General features: G+C 44.0%; 1 protein-coding gene across 6 annotated transcripts in view; it reads right to left on the bottom strand.

Annotated features, from left to right (window-relative positions):
- ST3GAL3 (ST3 beta-galactoside alpha-2,3-sialyltransferase 3) overlaps positions 1 to 23,939 on the bottom strand; it is a 517,471-nt gene that overhangs the window by 81,529 nt on the left and 412,003 nt on the right. For 3 of the 6 annotated variants that reach the window (XM_060231667.1, XM_060231668.1, XM_060231669.1), the window contains one exon: positions 8,653 to 10,025. The exons of the other annotated variants lie outside the window; for them this stretch is intronic. In XM_060231667.1, coding sequence (XP_060087650.1) covers positions 9,936 to 10,025 — 90 coding nt within the window. In that variant the 3' untranslated portion in view covers positions 8,653 to 9,935. Of the gene's footprint in view, positions 1 to 8,652; positions 10,026 to 23,939 lie in introns of those variants that run through there. 6 annotated transcript variants of the gene reach the window in all.

Here is a 23,939-nt window from a genome sequence, read left to right as displayed (position 1 = left end):
CTCCTTTTTGGATGAGCTCATCCAGTGGGAGATAGAGCTAAAGGCTTACCCTTATCAACAGCTGTAACAGCTGCATGACAAGGAGGAAGGACAATGAAGTCTAACATATAACCACTACTAATTATAGAAAACCCCAACTTTCAGATAATATGAACTGCCATGCTCTATAAAACAGAGCTAACTTAAGTCTAAAACTAGGAGGTTCTGCAATAACTGGGACAAACAGTTAGAACTTTGTTAGCTGCTGGGTCTCCTCCGTCTGATGAGATTGCCAGCTTGCCAACCTGGGTCTCAGAGTACTCTTTCTCCTTTGGAATGGACTAGTATGTCATTGCAGACATGGTTATGGTGCCTGTACTTGTTGACACCTCTGGCCCTTGTAGAAGGGAGTGGCAAAGTGGAACGAAGTGCTGTTGTGTAGCAGGGGGAGAGGAGAACATTCCCAGAGACTTTGTGGTCTGATGGTTTTTCTTAATCATTGACAGGAACTTACAGGTAAAAGGGGGGAAAAGTGTTGATTCTTCAAAGGGAAGATCTTCTGCTTTGCACCATGTCTCCAATGGGAGAGCAGCTGTACACAGCCAGGAATGCTTTCTCAAAACTATTGCAGAAGCCATAGATCTAGCTGATGCATCTGTGGCATGTCTGCTGGCATTCATCTCTTGCTTAGAAAGCCTGATTGCTTCCAACTGGATCAGTTTAGTTATTTCCCTAGGCTCCTCAGGAGGAATATCCAAATACTGTGGCAAGTTCTCCCAAAGAAAGCGCTGATAACTGCCCATAATAACTTGACAGTCTGTAACTTGGAAGTTTAGAGCCACAGATGAATAGAACTTTCTTCCTAGGGAATCCATCATTTTCTTTCCCTAGCCCCAGGAGAGGAATGCTGTCCTGATCTATGGTGCACTTGCATGTCCTCAGTGACTAACAAGGAGGGCGATGGATGTATGATCAGGAATTCACATGAGTCCTCCTTAACTTTGTACTTCTCAACCCTAGAGGCTGTTTTTTTGCCAAATTGCAGCCATCAGATTTGCAAGGCCCTCTAAGGTAAGAAAAGCCACTATACTAGGAGAGTTTGGGTACAGGTGGCTAAGTATCTTATCCTTCAGCCTGTTGTCTGATGTGAAAATATCAATCTCCAATGCCTTGGCCATACTCAACATCTGTTCTCTGTAGAGGCAAAAGTCCTCACTTGGGGACACTGGAGTTGGATCCTCTACCCTGTTGTCTGAGGAAGGTTCAGTAGCACTCTTAGAACTATAATGAGATGTGATAGCCATCTCCTCATCCTCTTTATGATATGGGGACCTGAATAGTGAAAAGGCAGAGGGAGGGCACATCTGGGATCAATGGGGTCATATATGGAATCGATCAAGGAAGGAGGCTGGGTGTGATCATGCCACTTTTCAAATATATAAAAGACATATAATAAGAATGGCCTTGAGGTGGATAGGCATGCTGCCAGATAGGTGACCAGATTGGTTTGGGATGTGGTGGTTGACCTGCCAGGATGCTAAAATGTTCTTTCTCTACTTCCAAAAAATATCTCATTGGAGAACAAGGTGGAGAGAGGGGTTTGTGGGGACATCAGAATGACCATCAGATCCTGGGAGGACCATCTCAGGGAGAGTGGAGTCATCTTGCTAGGTCTGGAGCTTGATCCAGCCTTCTCATATTGAAAAAACATAAAGACCAATAATAAATTATTTTTAAAATACATTAGAAGCAGGAAACCAGCCAGGGAGGCAGTGGGGCCCTTGGATGACCAAGGGGTAAAAGGATTACTGAAGGATGATAGGGAAATGGCTGAGAAGCTGAATGCATTTTTTGCCTCCTTGTTCACTGTGGAAGATGAGAAGTGTTTGCCCACTCCAGAACCGCTGATTTTGGGAGGAGTGTTGAAAGACCTGAGTCAGATCAGTGGCGTAAAGAGGGGGGGGCGGGGGGGGCGGATCGCCCCAGGTCTGGGGGGTCTGGGGGGCCCCTTGGCAATGCCAAGGGGCCCCTCAGAAGCCGGCTGCACTCGCCGCCTTCCCCGCCCGCGCGCGGGGCCCGGCGGCGGTGGCCTGGGAAGCGGCGGAGAGGCCGGGATATGGCGGGGCGGGACTTGGTCTGAAAAGCCGTGGGAGCCGCCCATTTCTCGGTCGCAACGTCCTCTTGGGGAGTTTGTGCTGGGGGCTTCGGCTGCTGTTTTGCTGAGGGCGGAAGACGATGGCGTTTGCCCGAGGCAGCCCCCTGGCTCTTGGAGTCCTTTTACCCGGAAGCCGCTAAAAAAGCCTTCATTTCCCAAAGTTAACAACTTGCCTTCCTTCTACCGGCCACAGCGGGTGTTTCTCAGAACACAACGGGGCTCCAAGGCCAATCCGCCCGCGCTTCCTACTTCTCCCGAGGGCGGAATCAAGCTGGCGCCCCTTTTCTATCCCTTCTGGGTTCCCAAGAGGGGGCCGTTGTTGCTGCTGCTGCTGCCAGCCGGTAAGTACTGAGTCACGGAGTTGAGGGGGGGATGCCTCGAAGCGGAGCCCCCTCTTGGGAACCCAGAAGGGATAGAAAAGGGGCGCCAGCTTGATTCCGCCCTCGGGAGAAGTAGGAAGCGCGGGCGGATTGGCCTTGGAGCCCCGTTGTGTTCTGAGAAACACCCGCTGTGGCCGGTAGAAGGAAGGCAAGTTGTCAACTTTGGGAAATGAAGGCTTTTTTAGCGGCTTCCGGGTAGTGCTAGCTGTTGTCGCTGCTGAGCCTCAGAGGATCCTGCTCTTCCTGTGGTGCTTGGAGTGGGGGGAATGGAGTCGCTAGAGGGTGCCTCTAAAAATGGCATTATTCCTGGCTCAGAAACTCAGGAAGAGGCTATGATAGCACCCACTCCTTCCTAAGGTTTTGACTAAGTTCCCTTTGTCTTAGTTCAAGACCTGCTTCCCCCACCCATCCCTTTCTAGGCGTCTTGTTGCTCTTTTCTTGCCCTACCGAAACCCACTTCTTTCTCATGAAAACAGACGGCCTCTACTGTAGTGCTGACATCCGTCTGTGACTCATTCTGACCACTTTAGTGTTCATGCTCGAGAGGAAATGGATGGAGCCTAATGGCAGGCGCTCATTTAATTAGGATCCCACAGTTAAGGATACATCTGCCCATCAATTTCAAATTTTGACATGTCAATTTCCTTCATTATGTTTCCCCCTGGAATTAACGTCACTTCCTGTTTCCGGCGGCGTGCACACACGTAGGGGGGCCCACATAAATCTTGGGCCCCGGGCCCCCAAAGCCCTAGCTACGCCACTGAGTCAGATTGAGGTGACAAGAGAGGAGGTCCTATGACTGATAGACAATTTAAAAATTGATACGTCACCAGGCCCAGATGGCATACATCCAAGAGTTCTAAAAGAACTCAAAGGTGAAATTGTGGATCTCCTGACAAAAATATATAATCTTTCATTAAAATCTGCCTCCGTTCCTAAGGACTGGAAGGTAGGTAATGTCACCCCCCATCTTTAAAAAGGGTTCCAGAGGAGATCCAGGAAATTACAGACCAGTCATTCTGACTTCAATACCAGAAAAGGTAGTGGAGATCATTATTAAAGAGAGAATTAGTAGGCACATTGATGAACAAAAATTGTTAAGGAAGACTCAGCATAGATTCTGTAAGGGAAGATCTTGTCTCACTAACCTTAGAGTTATAAAAGGAAGTACTTCACCCAAAGGGTGATTAGCACATGGAATTCACTGCCACAGGAGGTGGCGGCGGCTACAAGCATAGCAAGCTTAATGAGGGAATTCAATAAACATATGGAGCAGAGGTCCATCAGTGACTATTAACCTCAGCATATTGTTGGAGCTCTCTGTCTGGGGCAAATGATGCTCTGTATTTTTGGCACTTGGGGGGGGCAACCGTGGGAGACCTTCTAGTGTCCTGGCCCCACTGATGGACCTCCTTATGGCACCTGTTTTTTGGCCACTGTGTGACAGAGTATTGGACTGGATGGGCCATTGGCCTGATCCAACATGGCTTCTTATGTTCTCTCTGTGCTTAGTCTTCTTGTGTTTCTTAGCCAGCAGTTCTGAGTGAGAGTGAGTTGGAACTGAGGATATCAGTGACAGGGACTGCAGACATCTTCACTCCAAGGTCACAGAGATCATTCCTGCCCTCTTAGGCAGACTGGGAGCCTCTTTAGTAATTCAAACAGGTAGGGCCAAAGGAGGGCTGGAATGGGAGTCCAGTGACAGAACCATCATGGTTGATTGGACTGAGGCAGATGGTTCTGAGCTAGAAAATAGGACTGAAGTAAAAAAAACCCTTCTCCCACAACATGTTGCATTTGCCTTTTTAGCCACCACATCACACTGCTGACTCATGTTCAGTATACAGTCCACTAAGACCCCAAGATCCTTTCCCCACATACTACTGCCAAGACAAGTCTCTTCCATTTTATAATTATGCATTGGATTTTTTCTACTTTACATTTATCCTGGTTACAATTTTATATTTATCCTGGTTAAAATTCATTTTATTGGTTTTAGCCCAGTTTTCTACCCTCTCAAGATCATCCTGTATCCTGACTCTTTCTTCTACTGTATTTGCGACCCCTCCCAATTTGGTATCATCTACAAATTGAATATGCATTCCCTCTACTCCTTCATCCAAATCATTAATAAAGATGTTGAACAAAACAGGCCCCAGGACAGATCCTTGAAGCACTCCACTTGTCACTCCTCCTCAAGAGGATGTGGAACCACCCACAAGCACTCTTTGGATGCGATCTGTCAACCAGCACCTAACAGTAACAGGATCCAAACCCCATTTCACCAACTTGCCAATAAGAATAGTATGTAGAACCTTATCAAAAGCCTTACTGATTTTGCTGATTCATGTTCAACGATGAAAGAACAAAACTTATGGAGTTGGATACTTGTCCTCACAATGCAACCGTGAAGAACAAACTTAAGAAAGGGGAGTACCTCCCCTCACAGCATGTGATCATTTGAGCAGGAAAAAGGCTTCCAGTGCACACCTGGGGGGGGGGGGTTGCTTGAATTTTAAAATAGTCTAGAAAGAGCTGGAAAAAATCTTCGGAGCAGCTTGTCTGTATGTGTGCTGTCCCTATGTGGGACTGCACAAAAGACCAATGATGAATAAATATTATTAGTCTTTAAGGTGCCACTGGATTTGTGTTGTTTTGCCATCTAAGCAGCCGTCTGTCTGTTCTAAAAATCAGCTGGGGTGTGTGTGTCAGGACAACTTTACAGACAGAACACATGGCAGTACAGGGTGTTCACCCTCTTCTGTTAGCAGCTTGTAGCGACACAGGAGGGAGTAGGATTGCCAGGTCCAACTCATCCAGGAGCAAGGCTTGACATGCACAATTGAACGCCAAAGGGAGTTCTGGCCATCACATTAAAAGGGAAATAACAAAGTATAGGGGCACCTTCTTTTGGTGGCTCATAGAACTGGGCCCCCGATCCAATCTTTTTGAAACTTGGGGGGTGTTTTGAGGAGAGGCACAGATGGTATGCTGAAAATTTAGTGCCTCAACTCCAAAAAACAGCCCCCCGCAAGCCCCAGTTACCCACAGATCAATTCTCCATGATACCCTGCAGAAATCAGTCTCCGTAGGGTATAACGGAGTACCCAACAGACATTTCCCTCCCCCCCCCGCTTTCTGATAACCCTGAAGCAGGGGGGCCCCTCCAAACTGGGGGATCCCCTGCCCCCAATTGAGGATTAGCAATCCTAGGATGGAGGAGGAGATAATTTTGCCAGATTCTTCCTCCTCACTCCAGCAGGCGGTAGTACTTTGCATTTTGTTTGCAGCACTCTCCCAGCCCTCTGGGTGCATTTTCAGAGCAAACATTAGAATGATTAGGGTAGGAGGGGAACAACTCCACCAATTCCTTCTGGGAACTTTTCTGCTAGATACAACCTGTTAAGTATCTTCAAATTAGCTGAATCTAAGACAGTAGATAGGTGATAACACCCTAAGTGGGAAGTTGAGTCAGCCTATAAACAAAAGGCACACAGATTTAGAGAAAGGACCAAGCAGAGAATTTTAAGTCTACACAAGGGAGAAGCTTATATAAGTGTTTTGAAAGAGGGGGCTAGATAGGATCTGTTGTGGGGCAGAACCAACAGGGGAGACCAATTTTAAAAAACATATTTTCCAGACAAAATAGATGTGGGGATAAAAATGAAAGCTTTATATGAAATACTGGCTTCTGGGAAAATGTGGTCATCATAAAATTTTCAATCCAAAATTCATGGCCTGCTTCAAGAGTAATTATTTGCACAGGGATATCTTTTGATTCCTTGTAGTAAGTGGCAGCAAGAGAGGAAAAACAGATAGCATGAAGTGGTTAGCATGGGTTTTCTTGCATGGGCAGTGCTGATTCTTCTGTGTGAACTATACTGTGCCTGCCTATCTATGAGGCCCCCATCTTTTACACCAGCAGTGTGAGAGATGCAGTTTAGCAATTGCCAAGCATTGGCACAGTGAACCCTGCAGAGACTGAATGAGTTGAAGGAGTATATTGATGGGTCTCACACATATAACTTTCCTCCAACTATGTAAACATAGAAACTGAGATCAATGTTGAGTATAGTCACTTCATGTTGCACTAGAGATCTGCCTATCCATCTTTTGCTCCAGGAATTCCTGTTGTGTGTTTACTTCCTTCCCTCACACATCTCTCTGCTTCTACTCAGGAGTGACCTATAGCCTACTGGAGATCTCTCCATAGCTGCTGACATAGGAACAGGATCTTTCTTTGATCTGTAACAGAGTTTCTCAATCCTTAACAACCGAAGAACAATCTTTAACAACCCTCTTTTGATATTTTAAAATGTCATGAATTCCCAAGCCTTCCCTTTCTCCTTGGCTGACACATACAGCACATGCTGGGCATTGCTTTCTAGAATGGGTGCACAATCATATACAGTGTGCAGGATCATGTATGCCCCAAGGAGGATTCTATACTTTTGCATCTTCAGAATGAAAAAAAAAAGCAAGACCCGTATCAGCTACACTTTAAAAGCGAGTAGAAGACAAATGTATTTTGTCTGTACATGGCCTACAAAGTCCGATTTCAGAGGGTACCCAATTCTATAGGGCTACAGTTCAAAAGGCACTATCCCAAGTTTTAATTAGTTTCAAACTTTGATTGGAAAGGACTCTGCAGTGGATAATATAAGAAAGTTTCTTAGTTGTTACTAAAGCCTAGAAAGATACCAGCTAATCAGGGTGGGAAGGTGCCTGGAAAACCTTTCAAGACCTGTTTGTAGAAATAACAATACACACCACCTGAACTTCTGGTATTCAACTGAATACTCCCATTGGCTCTGATTAGATATGGATAATGTCCCTCTCTCTATTCTGAATTTCTTTCACTGGAAAAAAGGAGTGAAAACCAGTTCACTTTTTTAAAAACCAGAAACAACTATGATGTCTGCATGTAGCTCCTTGATACCACCAATCAGAGTTACTAGAACTTAATTACTGGCTCCCAGCAACTAATCTGCACATTTTTGGCTAGTGCTCCAATGTGATCTGCAAGCTTAGGTAGGTAGATTCCACCCTTCAAAATAGGGGGGGGAGCAGATTTCCCCTTCCCTTGCGGTGGGAAGCCCCTGCCTTCATTCCTCTGTTTTCATGTTAGTCAGACAGATGCATGAAGGGCTTTCTTTCTATCCTTACAAAGGTCTTGTAGAGTGCAGCCCTATACAGAGTTACTCAGGTCTAAGCTCATTCATTTTAATAAGATGAGACTGGAGTAACTCTGCCTAGGCTTGCACTAGTGCACCCTCAGTTGCATAAACACTGGCCTACGACTATGCTGACAGTTTTAAAATTGGTTGGTTAGCTGGACTATTAATGACTGCTGTTTGCCAAGTGCATACATCTATGCACATAAATGTATAACTGTGTGAGTACACTTATGTATGCATACATTTGTCTAGATGCTGCAGTTAGCTCCTTCCAGATAGCTACTTTTCTTTGTGATCTAAGCAGTAGTTCTTGCACTTTTTACTGCTATTTTCATTCTCCTCCAGGAAGTGTCATGTAAGAAAACTTATTTTTGGCTTAGAGGGCCTCTGAATATGGCAGAATCAAAATGCTTGCAACCAAATTCATATCTCAAATGAAAGAGTCAGGCTACCTGCAAGTGCCCACATCTCACTTTGTTACTTTTTGCTGTGTAGGATCTGCACATGATTATGACAGCCAACACACAAAGAAGCCCCTTGAGCCCCTTGAGCCAAGCACACTTCAATGCACATGCAAGGGAAATTGCATGCTAAAGAAGCTTGGTTCATCCCAAACCCCCTTCTTGTAGCTTTGGGTTCTTTAAAAAGAGAAAATACCAGTGCTCTAAACTTTTCTCACACAGCCTCCAACAGTACCCCCTGCATGTCAGCAGAGGAACAGGCACATCAGGGAGTTAGGTTAGTTCTTAGTGCAACTAGTTCAGGACTTTCTGAACAGTAACCAGTGCCACTCTTCACAACCTCACAGCACAGTCTGGGGCACTGAGCAGGCAACAGACATGTTCCTGGCACAGAATGCAGGTGGACATACAGGATGTGCATTTTTCAGCCCTGCTTATATGAGGAAAGGAGGGTTGAATTGTCCAGACTTGCACACCCTTTCAGCTCAAGGAAAGACCAATTAGTAAAGATAAATGTAATGTTGGACCTCACAGTGATGCAAAACATGTTCATACTTTAGGAGGGGAGAGTAACAGCCTTGAGGGTGCCTCTTGTGTGCACAGATCCGCAGACTGCATTGTCGCTCCACCCTCTCCACAATTTGGTCACTTTGCACAATACATTTCTTAGCTTATCCAACACAAATGGAACGCACTCGTGCAAAAACTGCATCCCAGTCTTATGGCAGCAGAACAACTAATACACCTTTGCCCCTTAAAAAGGAAGCAGAAGGATTCAGAAACAGACTGAGAAAAATCACCTGATGGACACAGGCTAATAAGCAAAGTAGTTGCTGGCCAAGTATTATCTATTCTGTCTCAACAGGAGCTTAAATACTCAATAGTTACTTAAAGCAGAGTGCAGCAAAATGAATGAAAAAATTCTGGCACCATTAGCTAGTAAACACTGGTGAGTCTTTCTGTCTTGACACAATCGCTGATTTGATCAAAAAATAAATTATTCTTGCCCCAAATAAAAGCAAAGTACAGAATTCTTAAAACCATGATGCAGATGTTGCAGGAAACAAAGATTAGGGTATCTCTCAGTTAGGTATGTGGCCAGCCTGCCAGACCCATAGAGATCTCCCCAACAAAACGAGATGGGTTCTATGAACAATGGCTGATGGATGAAATGTTGGCAGCAGTCACCGCCCCACAAGAAGAAGGAGTCTAAAGATCCAACAAGCTTCTTAATTCACTCCATCTATGGCACAGGGGCTACAGTCTCTTTCATTTATAGCAGCACCAACAGCAGACGCGGTTTGGACGGACTTAGGCCCTACAAAGAGCCACAGATGGCACAGAGGCAGTTTAGATGTCTTATGGTGCATGAGCACAAGCCAGGTTCCATTTTGCACCTCGCCATATTTAACATGATTCTCAAGAGTTTCTTTCTTTGTAAAAAATAATACATTGTACATTCAAGCACTGCAGCCTCTGGCCTGGCTCCTGTTCCCATTTGGCACAATTTCTTTTGTTTCACTGGCCTATTTTTGTTCTCCCCAGTGATGCTCCATCTCCAACATGATTCACCTGCAATTCCAAGGGTGGGGCCTGCCCCCTCAGGCCAATAACCACCACTCTCCTAGCAGCCCTGATGCAGTCGGACAGAGCAAGCCAAGGAGACTTGCCAAGGGCATTGCGCATCTCTAAGAAGCTGGGATTCTTGCCAGGGACCTCTTACTCCCCTTGTCCTCAGCTGTATGCATGTGGCTGTGCCCTTCAGGACAGTGGCTGCGCCTCCTCAGATCCCACTGGTGAGGTCTGTGATGACTCGAGCTTTTACCAACTTTCTCAGGAACTCCTTCTCCCGCTGGATGTTGTGCGTCCAGGACTGCAAAGAAGGTGGGAAAGAAAAGGAAAGTGGTAAAGAGAAGCAGGGGTGGGGGGTTGAGTTAAGCATTACTTTGTCCTACTTACATATCAGTACATATCAGTCTGTAACCTTAGGGCTCTTGTTAGAGAGGTCAATTTACACAAAACCCCCCCCGGCAAATCAGCAGAACACCCTATACAAGTGGGTGGGAATCCTTCACTTTTTAAAAATCAGGATCAGAAGAGGGTTTCTCAAAGTTTACAAAGGAACAACTATGCCAGAGGAGTTCTTTAAACCAGTCTAAGGAATGAAGCAAGGCTAAGAGGTCAGTGTGAGATGCTTCAACCACTCAAAGGGCATGTGCAAGTTCATCTAGCATGGATTACATATTTCTTAACTCATTTTGGTTGGACCTATATGATGAAGAAACAAAACAGTGGTGCTGTGGGAATAAATTGTATTCACTCTATGTACAGAAAATTTATTAGAACTAAATAGATGGCTGATTGGTAATAATACTTATGCTTTAAAATGGCACAGGTTAGTTTTGATAACTTTTCTGTTTGCCATGGATTACTGCACTCAGTCGAATATAATTTGTATGATGATATCATATTACTCCTATAGCTTTTTTGTTCTCTATGATGTTTACGTTACTTTGCTGAGGAGCTTTGCATTACTTTGCATTATATTTACATTGCTAAGCAACATTTTTCAGGACATCATAATGCACTTTGCATATGCTCAAGAGTCTTTATGTTTTTCATAAAATAAATTTACATACAAATTTCTTTACCCATATAACCCTTTAACATGTCTTTTAGTATTGGGAAACAAATCTTATGTTTTTGTTTATTTTTAATGTTTATATAGATCCCCTTGAAGAAGTGCTGAGCAAAATGCACTGGGGTACGTAGAATGAATAAAATTTATTCCCACAACACCACTGTTTCTTCATTGCTTGACTTTATTGGTATGGCCCTTCTTCTTGCTGGATCTACATGATGTAATAGCACTCTTGGTGCAGCAGCAAGAAGCATGGAAACTGGTAGGAATGGCATCCACATGTCCCAACCTCACACTATTCACAGCTGTCTCTCCCCTCTGCTGAGTCAGCACACAAACGTGGATGTGACAATAATCATGCTGCCACCCCTTCCTGAACTCACCTTTTCCTCTCCCTTGCATTTTCCCAATTGAGTTGTGATGTAGCTAAGTGGGAAACGCCCTTTAAACAGTTAAAAGTGGGATTGTGGAGTTCAGTTCCACCCAGTCTCTGTGTTAGCTTCACCTTCAACCACACTGCAGTTCCTCCTTCAAATCCAAAAGGAAAGCCCTAGGAGGTCCATGAGTTGTGTTCAGAATGAGCAGGATTTTGCATGAGCTCTCTTTAAATGCAGGGGCATGCTGTGCGCCATGGAAGGTGCAGGATTTGGCATGAAAGTAGCCTAGGTTTGCTAATCCCCAGTTGAGGGATCCCCTGGTTTGGAGGCCCTCCCCCCACTTCAGGGTTATTAGAAGGTGAGGGGAGAGAGAAATGTCTGTTGGGCACTACACTATACTGTATGGAGACCAATTCCCACAGGATATAATGGAGAATTGATCTGTGGGTATCTGGGGCGCGGGGTGGGGGAACTGTTTTTTGAGGTAGAGGCACCAAATTTTCAGCATAGCATCTGATACCTCTCCTCCATAAAATAAACCAAAACCACTCAAGTTTCAAAAGACAGGACTAGGGCAGGGTTTTCCACACTTTCCCCCCCATTACCATGTTATTTTTACATGTCTCCTTCGTGGCCCACTAAAATTTGGGTATGGAGCCAGGAGACTTTGGGGGTGAAGCTGTGAGACAGGAAACACTCGCCAGGAGCTTTCCCCGCCCCTCTCTGAAGTTTCTGAACATCAGAGAGGGACAGGGGAGCGTGCCTGGCTGGCGCGCAGTCTCAGTAACAAGTCTTGAGTGTCCTCCGGACAGAGGATGCTTAGGGAGTGATACTGAGATTGTGCGCTGGCCAGGAGCTTTCTCTGCCTCCTCTGATGTTTCCAAACATCAGAGAGGGCAGGGGAGCATGCCTGGCTGGTGTGCAGTTTCAGTATCTTGCCCTGAGCATCCTCCGGGCGGAGGATGCTTAGGGAGCAATACTGAGGTTGCACGCTGGCCAGGAGCTTTCCCCGCCCCTTCTGATGTTCAGAAACATCAGAGAGGGGCAGGGAAAGCTCCTGGGCAGTGTTTGTCTCCTGGCTTCACCCCCAAAGTCCCCTGGTTCCACCCCCAAATTTCCAAACATCAGAGAGGGGTAGGGGAGCATGTCTGGCTGGCATGCAGTCTCAGTCTCAAGCCCTGAGTGTCCTCCAGATGGAGGACGCTCAGGGAGTCATACTGAGACTGCATGCTGGCCAGGAACTTTGCCCGCCCCTCTCTGATGTTTCTGAACATCAGAGAGGGGCGGGGGAGGGCTTCTGGCCAGTGCGCAGTCTTTGTAGTGGTCTCTGAGCGTCCTCCATCTGGAAGATGCTCAGAGAGTGCTACAGTCGTAGACAGCAGCATGCAGGGCAGGGGCTGGAGTGCAAGAGGGGAGGGGGCAGTCGAACCACCCCTGGTGACCCAGTATTGAGGCTTCCATAGCCCAGTCTATGAGCCTCAAAAGAAGATGCCCCTATCCTTTATTATTTCAAATGTAGGGAAGGCATTTAAAAGGCATGTGGTCCCTTTAAATGTTATGGCCAGAACTCCCTTTGGATTTCAGTCATAACACCCTTACTCCTGGCTCCACCCCCAATATCTCCAGATATTTCTTGAGTTGGACCTGACAACCTTAAAGTAGCCCTTTTGTTCTTACAGTGTACTCAAAAGTGGCAGAGAGTAAGTCTCCATCAATATATAATTATAGGTGGAGTGCCATTTGTTATTATAGAACTGGATGCAAGATTTATTTTTGGATTAACAGATATGAAATAAAAAGATGTAACCTTGGATATATAATTTGGGGACAGAAAATGAGAAATGTTCACCCTTAGAATTTTCAGACTGACACCTTAAATTACAGAATTCAATGCTGGGACTTTCTGCTCTGTTTATCCCCTCCACCCATGTCCACATATCTGTATGAATGTTTAAAGAATCACCATCAGAAATATTCCATCAGACCCAGTAATAACATACAAGTGTGGGAGTTCCAAGGTACATCCTGAGCTTCCCTGTCCCATTCACATGCATGAAGGAAGCAGAACCTTATGCACATTCTTTTGTGCATTCAGTCTGCCCCATGCAACTCAGAAACTGCAGGAAAAGAACCTGGGTCTTTCTCAGTGTTTCTAAAACAACCAGGGCTTTTTTTCTGCCAAAGCCCACAGGAGCAGAGCTCCACCTGGGCTGGCCAGGGCTCTGGCTGCCTGGCCTGCAATATGGCAGCCGCATGCTCCCAGGCCAGGCGGTGTAGCCTAATATGCAAAGAGGGCTGCCAAACTCCTGCTGGGGGACCAATTGGGGGGACCAATCCGTCAGCATGGAGCAGGCCACCAGGGATATCCCCATCCCCAAAGACCCCCATCGTTGCACAACATGCCCTGCGTGATGTCACCTGGAAGTGATGTCATCGCGCCGGGCACATCATGCCAGGGATCCTCTAGGATTAGCAGTAAAACTCTATGGTACCATATGAGTACTATGGTACCACTCCATGGTACCACAGAGTTTTCATCATGAATCCTAGAGCGTCATGCTGAGGAAACACTAGGATTCGTGATACTGCGAATCCTAGAGCATCCCTGGCACGATGTGTCCAGCACAATGGCATCACTTCCAGGTGATGCTTTGTGAGCACAAGAGGAGTCCCCTGTCACAGTGGCAGAGGGAACCCTATATACAAATGAGCTCCTGCTGGGCTTTTTATACAAAGAAAGCACTGAATAGGACTACTTGGACAAAGCAAGGTAGCTCTCCTAATAAAGCTTGTTACTTAAGGACCGGCAAGAAAGATTTCAACATCAGACTGAAACTGATATCTCTCTATTGTAATCAATTGAACTGTGGTGAAATGCCTTACACCTCAAAATTTGCACTCCCCAGAATGTGTAACAAGATCTGTTGTAACTGGGTCTGCACTCCATACAGGTTAAGAGATTACAGCATGCCTTTTGCTGAGTGGCAGGAGGGAATGAAAGAGAGGAGTAAGTTTGACTCACCTCCAAGACACAAAACAACCCACTCCCACAGAAAGGCCTAAGTCAGGAAAAAGAACAATAGCCAGGACCTACTTCACCATGGCTTCACTTTAGCTCTAAAGCTTCAAGGGGCAAGAGGCAATAACAGATCTTCCTTTTGGGACAGGAAGAGGCAGAGGGAGGCAGAAAAAAAAGATGATAAAACCCCTAGACACAAGGAAGAAACTATTTTACTCTCCATTTTGCTGCAAGCCAGTCTGAGTTGTCTCTGTGCTGCATCTTAAGCACACGTTGCTAGGTTGCCAATCCCCAGGTGGGGGCAGAGGATACCCCAGTTTGGAGGCCCTCCCCCCTCTTTGGGATCATCAGAAAGCAGGTGGGGGGAGGGCACTCCATTATTCCCTATGAAGACAGATTCCCATAGGGGATAATAAAGAATTGATCTGTAAGTATCTGGGGCTCAGGGGGGCTGTTTTTTGAGGTAGAGACACCAAATTTTCAGCATGCCATCCAGTGCCTCTCCCCCAAATACCCTCCAAGTTTCAAAAGGATTGGACCAGGGGGTCCAATTCTATGAGCCCCCAAAGAAGGTGGCCCTATCCTTCATTATTTCCAGTGGAGGGAAGGCACTTAAAAGGTGTGTGGTTCCTTTAAATGTGATGACTAGAACTCCCTTTGGAGTTCAATTATGCTTGTCACAACCTTGCTCCTGGCTCCACCCCCAAAGTCTCCTGGCTCCACCCCTAAAGTCCCCAGATATTTCTTGAATTGGACTTGGCAACCCTACACGTTGCTGAAACCACAAAGACCTGAAATTACTGAAATTAAGGTGATGAGTGTCTTCTAAATGTATTCAGTTTCAATAATTCTATCCTAATTTTTTCATCATTTAGGGTATGCATGCATTTGTGTCAGATGATTCCAATTTTATTACATTTTTATGTGTCCTTGCTCAGTCTGTTGTGTTTTCAATTGCTCTGAGCATTTTTATTTATTAAAAGTTCCTTACATTTTGGATGAGGTTTGTCTGATCTCTATGATCCATACTAAGCCCTGTTCAGTCACGCATACCCAGAGAGAGGAAGGGAGGAGGCAGTGGTTGATCAGCACTCCCATAGAGAGTGTAAGTAAGTGTGCTGGTTTCCTTTGGTAACGGAGGGAGATACAAAGGTTTGAGCTACTGTGTGAGGCAGCACAGGGCAAAAGGGTGCCTGGGTGCTAGCCCTCAGGCAGTTCATGCCCCATTAACTGACTATGTGGTAGCAGTACTGTGAGAGAACGAATAACTCTGAAAATTAAGAGAGACAAGGTCAGGAGAGGATATGGATTGTGCCAGAATCCAGTGCTTCATCTCCACTGATTTCTCTCCCACACAATAGACCTCTAGATGACCCTGGAGGTCCCTTTCAACTCTATGATTCTTACATTTTTCAGTAGTGGCACTTCCCTTTTTGAATGCCCTCCCCTTTGCAACTTGCCTGGCACCTACATTACATTCCTTTAGGCACTATTCTTTTTACCCAGGTTTCTAACTGAGGGGGCTCCATTGGGAATGGAGTTTGTTCTAGGCTGAAGACTGTTTTATGAACATCATTTTATGATTCTCTGAAGCATTTTATGTCCCTGGCTTGTTTTTAATGGTTTTAGTGTACGTTGTTGGTTCTACTGTATTTTACTGTGCGGCCCACCTTGAGCCGATCTCTGGAGACGTGGCATGACAGGGACAAGCTAGAGAGGAAACCCATTTAACAGGGGCCAAGAGGCTTCCGGAAAGATGGCGGAGTGACGCGGAGCTCTTTTCCCAGTCTCGGGAGAGAACTCTGTTTGGGGGGTAAACGAGGGGACTTCCCGGCTGGGAAATACCCCTTAAGGAGCTGTCTGGAGACGCTCCAAAGCCTGGGGGGCTTCTGGACGTGGAGGGGGAACGGAGGTTCCTCACCTAGTGCCAGCCTCCTCCTGGCCGATACCCCTGCCAACACCCCGGTGTGGAACTGTGCCGCAGGAAAAGGGAGATTGGAGAGGAATCGTATCTCCCTTAAGTTTACCCTTTAGCGTCTTTCCATCTCCAAAAGGGTCATCTTACCTTTGAAAGTGAGTAAGTGCAAGCTGGCAGCTCTCGGCGTCTGGTGAAGGAAGACGGAGAAGAGAATGGCGATTGCCGGCAGCTGCCTTTGCAAAGCGTCGAGCCGAGACACGGCTTGAGAGCACCGGTCGGTGGACGCAAGCGGTGGAGGAGACAGAGCGGCTTGGCGGCGGCTGGGTGAGCGTTTGTTGGGAAATATCAGAGGAGGTGGCGGCATGAGTGACTAGAAGGCGAAGGCGCGGGAGAGTGGGGGTGAGAGACGACGCGTTTGCCTTCTTGCCTGGGTGATATCGGATTTTCTGGCAGGCAGCTTTAGGCTTCCCAATCCCCAGGTCCCAGAGGGGGATCCCCCGGTTTTACAGGCTTCCCCCCTCCCCCAGCCAGCTGGCCGGCGGGGGAAGCCCCGCCCCCAGAGCCATCATGCACCTCTACGAACGATTCCCATAGGGAATGATGGGGAATTGATCCACGGGTATCGGGGGCTCTGGGGAAGCTGTTTTTTGAGATAGAGGCACCAAATTTTCAGTATAGCATCTAGTGCCTCTCCCCAAAATACCTCCCAAGTTTCAAAAAGATTGGACCAGGGGGTCCAATTCTATGAGCCCCAAAAGAAGGTGCCCCTATCCTTCATTATTCCTATGGAAGGAAGGCATTTAAAAATTTGTGCAGTCCCTTTAAATGTGATTGCCAGAACTCCCTTGAAGTTCAATTATGCTTGTCACACCCTTGCTCTCGGCTCCGCCCCAATGTCTCCTGGCTCCACCCCCAAAGACTCCTGGCTCCACCCCCAAAGTCCCCAGATATTTCTTAAATTGGACTTGGCAACCCTAGGCAGCTTGTTGAAGCCGAGCTGGGTGAGGGGAAGATTGTTTTTTAATGGCGGACGCGATCGAAAGCTCTTCCCTGGGAGGCGAAGCGCAGAAGAGGCAGGAAGTGTTGGAAGGGCAGATGGCGAGCTGAGAGTGGCTTTGAAGATCCTAGCTCCCCCTCTATAGCTTTTTTCTTTACGCTTTGCTTTTTCTTTTTAACCTGTGCCTTTGTTGGAGAGATTTTTCTATATTTTGAATTTTTTTTCTTTCTTTGAAGAGGATTGTTTTTGTCTTTTAAACTAATGGTTTCTGGTCACCTGGGTCACCTAATCAGCGTAGCAGCTAAAAGGGTAAAGTAGCGGTTCTTAACAGCTTTTGCTGTGGCTGCTCTTTGCTGAAGCATTGGTTTGGATGTTTACAGCCACTGGGAATAGAGACAGTCATAACATCAGACAAATGATTCCCATGGAGTACAAGTCTCAAGAAGCCCTGAGTTTTTGAACATTTCTACTTGCTACATGCTACATAAGTGCTAACTTGTTAGCTTCTCAGAACGTTGGGATTTGTTAAGACTAAATCTGAAATTAGAACTTTGACTTTAAAATATTGAGAAACAGTTTATCAACAACTCATAAACTTTTGGAGACTAAGACATCAGGACATTAAGATCTGAAGAAGCAGGGAAAAGAAAGGGAAGAAAGAAGAAGTAGAAGAAGCATTGCAGAGAAGACAAGACTGTGTAAATATTTACTTTGAATATTCTTCTGACTTGTAATTTTTTCTTTGATCCATTATATAGTTGTTTGGCATAACAATCTCAGTTTAAAGCTTCTATAGACAGTTCTTAGAGTATTGTTTCAATGAATTGAGTTAATGATTGATAACCTATAGCTAAAAATTAATTGAATTATTGATTGAGTTTACTGTATTGCTGAGAGAAGTCACCCACTGTTAGATTTCATTGATCTGTTCTATAGCCTTAACCTTGAATTGTTGCTTGAATTTACAGTTTTATTTTCTTGCAGGTTGTGATTGAGTATTGATTGTGACACTGTACCTATAGTTATATTGAGCTATTGGGAATTTTGACACAGTACTTAAATTGGGCTTAAGTTATTAGATTTTTGGCAATACTAGCATCATGACAGAAACGAAGATCAAGAAATATTTACAAGGTGCCTCTCTGGTGGGAGGAAGCAAGGCGGCTCCAGTTTCAGTCAATCAAGATGTCTTGGAAAAATTACAAAATACCTTTACAGCGGGATTCAAACAGAACCAAGAAGCCCTGGATGGGCTGAAAACAGATTTGATGAGCCAGATCAAGAAAACCAATGATCAGTTGGTAGAATTTCAAAAGCAGCTGCTGGCTAATTCACAACAAGTACACGACTTAATGGCCAAAGTTGAAAGAGTGGAAGAACGGGATAAGCAAACATCTAAGATAGTTAAGGAAAACCAAACAGGACTGATGGAGTTAGAAGAACGGGTGATGAGACTTGAAATGGAGAAAGCTGCAACTATTCTCCGCTTCCAAAATTTGCCAGAAGAGAAGGAGGAAGATGTAATTAGTAAAATCACAGATATCTTAATAGTTGATGACGAAGAATTATTGGAAGATGGCCCAAGAGATATTCTGTGGGCCAAAAGAGTGTCCTCGAGCTATACAAGGAAATTTAAACTTCCTAGGGAGGTGCAAGTGAAGTTTGTTCGCCCAGAAATTACGGAAAAGATTCTCCGAAAAGCGAGAGAATGCGAAATGGATTGGAAGGGAACGAAGATTAAAATATTGAAAGAGATACCATGGAGTGTGCGGCAGCGGAGATTTAAATTCAAGAAACTGTCTACCTGGTTAATGAAACATGAAATTCAGTTCAGATGGCTCATCCCGCAAGGTCTTTTCTTCACCTTTCAAGCTAAGAGATACAATATTACTACTGAGGAAAAGATGGAAGAATTTTGTGATGAGTTTGTGAAACGAAATGGATCTGAGTCAGGAGAGGAACAAGAGGTAGAAGGAGCCAAGAAGTTTACGGGGGATGAGACCCCTAAAAAGAAATCTGAGAAAGTTAAAACCAGACTCCAGAGCAAGAAGGACTTAGCCAGGATACCTGATAGTATTGATGCTACAAAATGAATCCCAAGTTGGCAACTAAAATACTCTCTCTGAACGTTAACGGCTTAAATGAATCAGGAAAGAGAAGGAAAATTTTTCAGCAATTGAAAAAATCTGGTGCACAAATAATTTGCCTACAAGAAACTCATATTAGGAAGGACAATTTGAAATATTTGGAAAACAAGAAATTGGGCTTTTTATATTCTTCATGTGACTCTCTTAAGAAGAAGAAGGGAGTAGCTATATTTATATCCCAGCATATCAAATCAGATTGCCTATATTCAGATGAACAAGGAAGAGTTATCATAGTTGAATTGGAATTAAATGGACTCAAAACAATTCTTGCAAACATTTATGCTCCCAACGAAAATCAAGAAAATTTTTACCAAGCATTGTTTCTCAAACTTAGAGAATTTAACTCAGATAGATACTGTATCGTTGGAGACTATAATGCAGTATTTGATAACAAATTGGACAAAAAGTATGATGATTTTCAAAAAAAGAAGAGGAGGGGTCGGAACTTATTACCCAACTCTTTTCTGAAAATGGCTGAAGAGCTAAATTTAGTGGACGCTTGGAGAACAAGAAATCCGAATACAAGAGATTTTACCTTTTATTCACATGCGCATAAATCTTGGTCCCGAATAGATATGTCTTGGATATCTTTGAGTTTGATATTATCTGTCAATCAAGTTGAGATCCTCCCTCAATCGTATGCAGATCATAGTCCAATTCTGTTAACTCTTCAGACACAGTCAAAAAACCCGCGATGGTCCCTAAATTTGCAAATTTTAAAAGAAACCCAATTTTTGGATGTAGCAAAAAAAGAAATTCAAGAGTTTTTTAACCATAATTTGGAGAAAGATACGAGGATCTCGGTTATTTGGGATGCATTTAAGGCCTTTTTTAGAGGCGTCGCTATTAGATATTCAGCGAGGAGGAAGAGAGAACAAAGAAAATCTTACAATGAACTCATAACAAAATTGAAGCATTATGAAAAACAACAGAAATCTGTGAATCCAAGGGAGGTGAAGACCAAAATTACTTTTATTCAACATCAGATAAATATGCTTCTGGCAGAAGAAATTGAGAGAAAATTAAAGTGGACAAGACAAAATCATTTTGAAAACGCTAATAAGGTGAGCAGATGGCTGGCCTACAGACTGAAGAAGGAAAAGGAGAAGAAGATTATCAAAATGTTGAAAAATGAAGCTAAGGAGGAGGTGTTTCAAAATTCCCAAATGAAAGATATTATTCAAAATTTTTATCGAAATCTGTATAAAAAACAAAAAATTGCTCAGACAAATCAAGAGGACTATATAAAGGAAGTTGAAATGAAACAATTAACAAAGGAACAACAAGCAAGTTTGGAGAACCCCATCACAATGCAGGAAATGGTTGATGTGATCAAGTCTCAGAAAAGTAACAAGACTCCAGGCCCGGATGGACTTCCGATAGAGTTCTTCAGAACTTTCGAAGACTTATTATTATTGCCTTTTACGAAAGTAATTGAGAATGTTTATAAGACCGGTGAGACTCCGGATTCTTGGAAAGGAGCTCTGATTACACTCATTCATAAAGAAGGTACCGACCCGTCAGAAATTAAAAATTATAGACCAATCTCACTTCTGAATAGTGATTACAAGATTTTTGCGGCAATCTTAGCAAATAGGTTGAAGAAAATAATTGCTGGCTTAATTCACGAAGACCAAACGGGTTTCGTCCCAGGCCGCCTAATGAACCAGAATGTGAGACTATTGTTAAATGTGATTGAATATTACAGGAACCATCCTGACAAAGAATTTGCCGCTATTTTGGTGGATGCGGAAAAGGCTTTTGACAACGTCAATTGGAATTTTATTAAAGTAACACTGGCCGCGATCGGTTGTGGTGAAAGTTACCGTAGAATGGTTGAAGCGGTCTATTCGAAACAGACAGCGAAAGTGATATTTAATGGAGTGATGTCTGATTCAATAGAAATAGAACAGGGAACCAGACAAGGCTGTCCACTATCTCCCCTGCTCTTTATTTTGACGTTAGAACCTTTAATTAAGAAGATCAGAGAGGACACCCGAATTCAAGGGATCAGAATAAACAACGTAGAACTCAAGACTTTGGCGTTCGCAGATGATTTAGTCTTTATTTTGGAACAACCTATTTCTTCAATAGCTCTTCTGAAGCAAAGATTGAGAGATTTTGGAGACATATCTGGTTTTAAACTGAATGTTTTTAAGACAAAAATTCTAACAAAAAATATGGAGAAAGCTCAAATTGAATCTCTTCAGCAGCTCTCAGGATTCAAGCATGAAATAAAGATAAAATATCTTGGAATTTACTTGACAAGTGACTTAAAGACTTTGTATAGAGACAACTACGAAAAAATATTAAAAGGAATTCGTAACGATTTAATTACTTGGAAAGACCTTCAGATTTCGTTTTTAGGCAGAATTGCTACAATAAAAATGAACGTTCTTCCAAGAATTTTATTTCTCTTCCAAACAATTCCCATCATGCTACCCAAGTTATTTTTTCAACAACTTAACTCTATGATTAAGACGTTTATTTGGCAAGGCAAGAAGCCCAGAATAAAATTGAAAGTTTTACAAGACAGTAAATTAAGAGGTGGTCTAGCCCTCCCAGATTGGAGTCTGTACTACAAGGCTTGCTGTATTGCATGGTTGAGAACCTGGTGTAAGCTAGACAATAAGAGACTATTGACCATTGAGGGTGCTGGCCTAGGAGAAGGCTGGCATAATTATATGTGGTATCGTACTCCTATAAAAACTGGTCGTTTTTTCAGACATGAAATAAGACGATCTTTGTACAAAATTTGGGTAGAAATTAAATCGCAGTACCCCTATACCCCGAAGTGGCTATCCCCGATAGAAGCGTTTACTCATCCCAACTTGTATAATTGGGACAATCCACAAGACTATGCTTATTTACTGAATAACCAGAATGAACTGATTGAGGAAGAGCTCTCTAAATTAAATTGGTGGTTACAGTGTCAACTTAAATCAAGTTTTCAAAAAGACAAGGAAAAGGGTTTTTCGAATAAACCAATTGAACTAGATTTTATTTTAGAGTCTAAACAGAAGATAATTTCTAAAGTGTATGATTGGCTTCTTCAAGTCAAAATGCAAGATGAAGTTGTGAAAGAAACATGGATTCGTTGGCTGAAGGACTTTGGATATAACATAGACTTGGATGAATGGGAAAAGCTATGGAAACAGAACTTAAAATTAATAAAACCAGCGGACCTTAAAGAAAATTTATATAAAATGTTGTATAGATGGTATCTTACACCGGACAGATTGGCTAGAATTTACCCCACATATTCTAACAAATGTTGGAAGTGCCAAGAAGCTAAAGGCTCGCTGTTTCATATATGGTGGCAATGTAAACGTGCTAGAAAATACTGGGCTCAAGTTAACACTTGGGCACAAAAAATCTTGAAAATACAAATTAACCATGTACCAGACTTATACCTTTTAAATATTTGCAGACAAAACCTTCCTATGACAAAGTTGAAACTCTTATTGTATATAGTTACTATCGCTAGAATACTTTATGCCAAGTATTGGAAGAATGACAGAACTCCCCATAGAGACGAATTTATCAATAAGCTGCTGGATGTCGCAGAATCTGATTTAATGTCCACAAGATTAAGAGACGGTAATGTGCAAAAATGTCAGGAGGAATGGGGCCCTGTTTACGAATGGGTCAAAAGTAAAGGTTTTGGTATGGAGTAATAATACTGTTTTCTCTCTTTCTAAAATCCTCTTCATCTCCCTGTGTGTATGGTGGGTGATTGTAGTACGTGTCATGGTTGTATCCTGTTGTACCTCGTACAGATCTGTTTAGAATGTATTGTGATTTCTGGAATGTATTATGTGCGAGGGCTTGGGACTGTATTTGGCAAGTTTGTGGGTTTGAGTGTATTTGTTTTTGTTTGTGTTTGTTGGTAATTGTTTTCTAATAAAAAACTTTTTCATATAAAAAAAAATAACAGGGGCCAAGAGGTGCTCCTTGTGATGAAAGCCCTGAGGCAATGTTGGAAGCAAAAGGGTGCACCAGCAGCTCCAAGAAGCTGGCTCAGAAAAGGCAAGACAAATCTCAGGTGGAGCTGGTGAGGGCTAACAACCCTGGAGGCAGGCTGAGCTGGCAGCCACTAGCAGAAGCTGAGAATAGGTGAGGCAGCAGGTCAGCCAAACCAGGGTGCTTGTTAAGGCAAAGTTTAAAAACAGCAGGGAGAGGCTTGGGGGGGGGGGGGGGGCTGGTAGCAAGGGGAACTTCAGGAAGAGTGCTGTCAGATACATCTTTGGATTGCTTGCCTGAAGGATGGAATAAATGTCTGGCTGAATGGACTGGAGAGTCCTAGGGGGATTGGGACCAATGGGTTCTAGACCTTTACCCAGGAGTTACAGGCAGCAGAACTACAGATCACCCAGGAGATGTCCAGTCCTTCCATAGGTAGCATATACATTTGCTAAATAAATAAAGCTGTCTTCCTGTTTTCCCTCTCCTTCTACATCCCTGGCTTCTAAGTTAAAGTCCATATTTATAGGGCTATTTTTCATCTCATCTTCATTCTGCATGCTAGAAAGCAAAGAGAAGCTGAGTTTGAGAATTCTGGAAGTGTACTGTATCTAATAGGTTAATCATGCAGAACATTTCAGACATGGTTATTACTGGGCCATAAAGACAGCTAATCACTATCTCGTGCAGTGCCTGGCAGGGAGTGAGCAGCGGGGCAGAGTTGA

Source organism: Heteronotia binoei, chromosome 2 (assembly GCF_032191835.1).
Source record: "Heteronotia binoei isolate CCM8104 ecotype False Entrance Well chromosome 2, APGP_CSIRO_Hbin_v1, whole genome shotgun sequence".
NCBI classification, from domain to species: Eukaryota; Metazoa; Chordata; class Lepidosauria; order Squamata; family Gekkonidae; genus Heteronotia; species Heteronotia binoei.
This window is presented reverse-complemented; position numbering and strand designations above follow the sequence as displayed.